The 5,915-nt window shown below is 41.8% G+C and overlaps 1 protein-coding gene across 1 annotated transcript in view; it reads right to left on the reverse strand.

Moving 5' to 3' along the window:
• Window positions 1-5,353, reverse strand: part of LOC107837133 (uncharacterized) — a 9,931-nt gene extending 4,578 nt beyond the window's left edge. Inside the window, exons 1-3 of the mRNA XM_016675580.1 lie at window positions 5,278-5,353; window positions 407-603; window positions 246-304 (exon numbers count right to left, since the gene is read on the reverse strand). Coding sequence (XP_016531066.1) covers window positions 246-304; window positions 407-603; window positions 5,278-5,353 — 332 coding nt within the window. The remainder of the gene's footprint in view (window positions 1-245; window positions 305-406; window positions 604-5,277) is intronic.
• Window positions 5,354-5,915: the final 562 nt, after the last annotated feature.

The raw sequence follows: 5,915 nt of genomic DNA on the forward strand, positions 1-5,915 counted from the left end.
GAACATGTGGTCCTTCCAGGTTTGACTGAACACAACCACATCATCCAAGTAGGCTGCTGAAAAGTCTGACACATTTCTCAAAACATGGTCCATAAGTCTTTGAAAAATGGGAGGCGCTCCCTGTAGACCATATGGCATCACTTTGAAATGATACATACCAAATGGTATTCTGAATGCAGTCAGCTTGCGGGCCTGCGGTGCTAGTGCCACCTGCTAATATCCTTAAGTCCAGTGTAGTAATGTACCTTGCTCCTCCCACTCTTTCCAACAGGTCATCTATTCTGGGCATAGGATAAGGATCAAACTGAGACAGAGAATTCAGATAACTAAAGTCAATACAAAATCTCAGTGAACCATCTTTTTTAGGTACAAGAACCACCGGGCTGCATCATTCACTGGTTGATACTTCAATGATGCCAAGTTCCAACATAAAGTTGATCTCTTTCTTGAGCTCTGGCACCAACCGCTCAGGAATCCTGTAACTCTTCTGCCGAGCTGGCGCATCCTTCTTGAGACAGATGTCATGTTGTACCAGGTCTGTAAAACCTGGAGCCTCTGAAAAGAGTTCCGAATCCAGCAGAGCTGCAACCTCCTCCTGCTGGACTGCTAACAGATGAGACAGATCAACCACACCGATCTGTGTTTCATTGGAGGGCAGAAACTTCTCCTTCACCTCCTAATCTTGAACATCACAAATCAAGAGCTGCTGCACTGGACTCTGACGCACCTGGAATTCTTTCAGCAGATTCACATGAAATGTCTGCTGTTTTTTTCACTCTGTCAGGCATAAACAGTTCATATGTGACCTTACCCACTTGCCGAGTCACTTCATATGGACATGCCATCTTTTCTGGTTCTGTTGTGCTGGCTTCATGCTCTCCTGTGCCAGAGCTGTCATCTCCTCCAACCTCTGTCGCATCTTGACCACATATGCCACAATGTTTTCCTCTGCTGATTCAGGATGTTCCCAGTAGTCTTTCAGGAGGTCTAATGGTCCTCTCACGTGGCATCCATGGAGCAGTTCAAATGGAGAGAATTAAATTTATAAAATGCCTAGCTCTACTGCTCCCCCTCTTCCATCTGCTTTGGTCTCTTCTGGAACGTTTAAAAGGTGCTCAGGCCCCCGGGGAATCTTTTACCCTGAACACCCTGCAGAGGAAGAGAAAGGTAAGCCACACCCACAAAGCCTTCAAATAATCACAATACCTATATTATCCTTTTGTTTGTATTTTAACAGGACACCATCAATTCCAGCTGAGATGCAACTGAATAAAACACACAATCAATAAAACATTTCAATCTGTTTGTATCCGTTTCATTTCATTCATCATGCATTTCTATTATCATTTAACACATTTTAAGTGTTGTACCGCCAAGTAATGAAGACCTTCATTACAAAAAGCAACCAGATCAGTGAACAATGCTCGGTGGCCATTTTGCTCCTGCAGCTCATAAGCAGTAACTCTCCATTTTTCCCTCAGTTTATATGGGAGTTTCATTACAATTGTTCTCATATTTGAAGGCAAGTCCAACTCTCTCATGTGAACAATTTGTTGTGTTAGATTTGAACATCCTTGAAGGAAAAGAGAATGATTGAAGACTTTTCACATCACCTTTAATTGGTATCCAACTCATAACCCTCTCCATATACCCAGAAGCAATTTTATTTTCATTTCCAAAATGTTCTTCGAGAAGATCTTTGGCCTTGGAATAACCTTGATCAGGAGGCAAGTGCTGACAACTATGCACCAGATCTTTAGGCTGCCCCCTAGTGGACTGCTCTAAGAAGTGCAAACAGTCGCTCCAGTTGTCAGTTTTAGCTTCCACTCCATTTTCAAGGGCGTTCATAAACGATCTGTACTGCAGGGGGTCCCCATCAAACACAGGGATGTTTCTGGATGGGATAACAGACGATAAGTTTGTTTTACAAGTAAGGTAGTGATGTCATTTTGTCTTTGCATGATGTTCACAATATCATTCTGACAGTTCTCAGAGATAGAGGGAGATTGAAATTGTGTTTGCTGTGTTGCTTGAGTTGAAGAATCAACTTTTACTCTCAGACGATCCATTTGAAGTCATTTCTGCCTTTGCTTAGATCTGACGACAGGACAGTCAGATGAAGAAGCTGCTCTCTTTCGGAACAAATTCATCAGCGTGAGGATTTGGCAGGGGCGTGTCCTTTACTTGGGCTCTTTCAAAATAAGAGTTAATTCCATCAGATCGTTTAGAGCCAGCAACTGAATTTATTTTTAAGACATTAAGTTTTGCATTGGTTGCTGCCAGCTCTGTTTCCAAGACTAATTTTTCCTTTTCTTGTCTCAAGTTTTTCCTCTTGAGCTTCAATCAGATGTTTTTTGTTCAACACAGCGAATCTCTCCAGGATCGCTGCCTTTTCAGCCGCAGCTTTAATGCGAGCAGAATAGGTGGATGAAGTCCAAGACTGCTGTGAAGACGTTTTTGAACGTGGCTTTACACTTGAAAAATTAGAGACACCGTCACCAAGATTTATTTCATCCAGATCTGCAACAATCTGATCAACATTAATTTTATGTTCAGTATATGGATCTCCTGCTTCATGCAACCAGTCCTTTACATTATCCATAAAATCAGAGAATGCCATCACCTTGGACTGAAAATACAGTTTTCCTTTTCACTTCTTCTTAAGAAGGATTCATGCAAGTCAGTTGCATCTTGATAGCACTTAATAAACTTGACAAAGTTAGAAGACACTTCCGAAACATTTTCTTGTGACGTCATTAATGCGGAGATTTTCTCCATAAATTTTGAAGCTTGTTTACACTTTAAACTTTGTTTTTCTTGACATGTTTTTATATAAAACTCCAAACCCTTTTATGTAAATTTGATGGTTCTTTTCTCTTGTGACATCATCTTTGCTCTTTACATCAGACATTTTTAGCAATCCTTTGAATTATTTCACACATTTAAAAGCAGCATAATCCAGGAATCCACAGATGAAGCAAAAACGTGTCTCTTTGTTTAAAGAGGTTGATTCTTGTGAACAAACATTTCCATGATGAGCGTTGGCACATGTCTGGATCCAATTAGGTGTCAACTTGTCACATCAAACTCATCTCATCAGTCTTTGCAGTGAAATAATGTCTTTAAACTCCAGTAGTTTCACCGTTTTCCTTTACGGCTTGAACAATTTTGCCACGTACCAGTTTGATGAATGAGTGACGTGTCAATCCAGGCTTGACGCAGCAGTCGCTTGATTTCATCAAAGATGATCCAAAACCTTTTGTTATTAACCTACAAATAAGTTCTATAAATAATACAAAAAATATAAATTTAAGAATAAACTAACAAAATTCAAATGGATAAAGAAAATAAAGAATAAATAGCTCCAACACCGACCGAAGAGCGACCAACCCCTTACCAGTCGGGAGGGTTCGTTTTCACACAAACCCGACCGAAGAGCAACCCAAGCCCTTTACACTTCAATCGGGCTTACTTTCGCACCTTTACCTTTTGTAAACAAGATCAGAACTACCTTTCCAATAACCTACCGTGTTTTTCTTGCATGAAGCATTGTGCATGGAATCGATCGATCCCATCGTACTCGTCCGTTACCAAATTCCTTGAACTCATCCGATGACTTCATAGCCTTGAGGAGTGGCTACCGGAAATAGCAAACCACATTTCCTGACATTGGATTCACACTCCTACCTTTCACAGTCTGAGGCCACCTGGTGTCTTCAGAGTCGTCATTCCATCTCAACAAAAACTGCTGACCAGCTTCTATAGCTTCCCGGTCCATATACCATAGCTTCCCGAGCTAAAGCAATGACTTGTACTGAGGATCCCATCTGGTGAGAGGAAAAACATCCCTTTAACACAGGGGTGTCCAAAGTCGGTCCTCGGGGGGCCGGCATCCTGCATGTTTTAGTTCTCTCCCTGGTTTAACGCACCTGGATCAAATGATGGCTCGTTAGAAGGCCTAAGATGAACATGTCAAGCTGAAAAAGTTGTTACTAGAGAACTAAAACATGCAGGATGCTGGCCCTCAAGGACTGACTTTGGACACTCCTGCTTTAACAGGAAGACTTTCCAAAAGAAATTAACACTGCACCAATTTAATTTTGTTAAAGTAAGTAAGCTTAGGCAATGCCTCATAATGAACATGCATGCAGTGACAGTAGAAAGGAAAAGCTTCCTTTTAACAGGAAGAACCCTCCAGCAGAACCAGAAGTTGGCTCTGTATGAAAGCCCATCTGTCACGACCCCCGGGGATTTTAAAGGACAGAATAAAGAGAGAGACAGAAAAAGAAAAGAGCTGCTCCAGGAATGTTTCTATTGGCAAAAATGGTTAGTTGTTGTAGAAGCTGCTTTGATGGCTTTATCTACGAGAAAGAAAAATAAGTTATTTGCAACAAAAGGACCACCAGCTGCACAGTGTATTAGAGAAAATGGGTTAAAAACAAACAAACACTGAAGGACAGGTCCCAGTCGATCCTCTCCAGAAGGAAAACAGAAAGCCTGCTAATGAAAGATGGTGGATTACAGTGTGAACATTACCTCTGTGACCTCCAACCTGCAGCTCCAGCAGATCCCTCCGTTGTCGTCCAGTAGAAATGAAGTCGCATGACGAAATTGCGCGACAAAATTGCACGAGGCCACGCGTTGTTTTGGCGCAAAAATTAATCAGTTTTCACATTTAAATTGACGTAAATTAAATTTGTTTGAGTTATTGAACTATTAAAGTATGGACCCTAAATTTCAAACTAAATATGTTAAAATATAAATACCTCGTCTTCACCCAAAAACATATTTGATATTCATTGGAAAGATAAATATCCTAATGCAGCTACATGAATGTCAATATAGCCACATTATATTAGTAGTAGATATGTTAAGGTTTATTATAGTGATATTTACAAAGCCTAAGCTGAATCACTTCCTTCAGCCTCTAAACTGTATTTGCCAAGTCCTTGGCAGCCATCTTTCTTTCACACCACAACCGACTTTAAGCCAGGAACTTCAGATTCTAGTTAAACCTAAACCTCCACAGGTCACAAGACCACAGCAACTGCTTCAAACAGCACTAATAATCCAAAGACAGAAGGATTTAAAACAGCAGAATCCTTCTCAGCTCATCGACTCTCAGCAGAGAATCAAACCAAACCAGCGCATCAAGAGGCCTAGCGTTGGCCTTCAACAAACAGCGTTAGCATCAGCAGTGTAGCAAAACCCGCAACAGCTCCTACCCTGAGATGTCTTCTGGACCCGCCATTGCAACAGTTCTTTGACTTAACCAACCTTTGATGGGTCGGGCGGTTCCGCCAGGCACCTTGTAGGGAGTCCTCAGCTTGACAGAAGCGATCCTCAACTTCATTGAAGGGAATCCTCAGCTTCATTGTAGTAAATCCATAATCGATCAACTGCTAGCTCCAAATGTCATATCTCCTCAGATGTTTAAGAGACGCCAGCAACCAGACAAACCGCCGCTGAGAGGTCATGGTCGTGTCTCTCCTTGTGTCCTGCTCTGTTTAGACACAAAAAATGCTTTACTAACGTCATCGGTGGAAAAGACAAACAACTTAGAATAAGGTTTCCGAAAAATAACTTACCGAATAACCAACGCAGCAATTTCAAACATGGCGTTCCCGCGGCCTACTTGCATCACTACGGCTTGCTAGTAGGTCAAGTACAAGGTGTCACTAGGCCTCGATGAACGCTGACACGATTTCATCGGGTCCACAAAAGTTTCAGTCATAAGGCTGGGCGTCGACCCGGATTCCGCGTCTTGGCAGATCAGAAAATATCATTTTTAATCCAGGTCCCAAAGTTCATGAATATCAGACCGACAGCTACATATCTCCGTGCAGCCAGGTGCTAACCGCGTCTTTTTTAAAAACGCTCACGTGAAAGCTACGTCACGTTTATATTGAGGATGG

This window comes from Poecilia formosa, unplaced genomic scaffold, assembly GCF_000485575.1.
Source record: "Poecilia formosa unplaced genomic scaffold, Poecilia_formosa-5.1.2 Scaffold117, whole genome shotgun sequence".
In the NCBI taxonomy this organism is placed as follows: Eukaryota; Metazoa; Chordata; class Actinopteri; order Cyprinodontiformes; family Poeciliidae; genus Poecilia; species Poecilia formosa.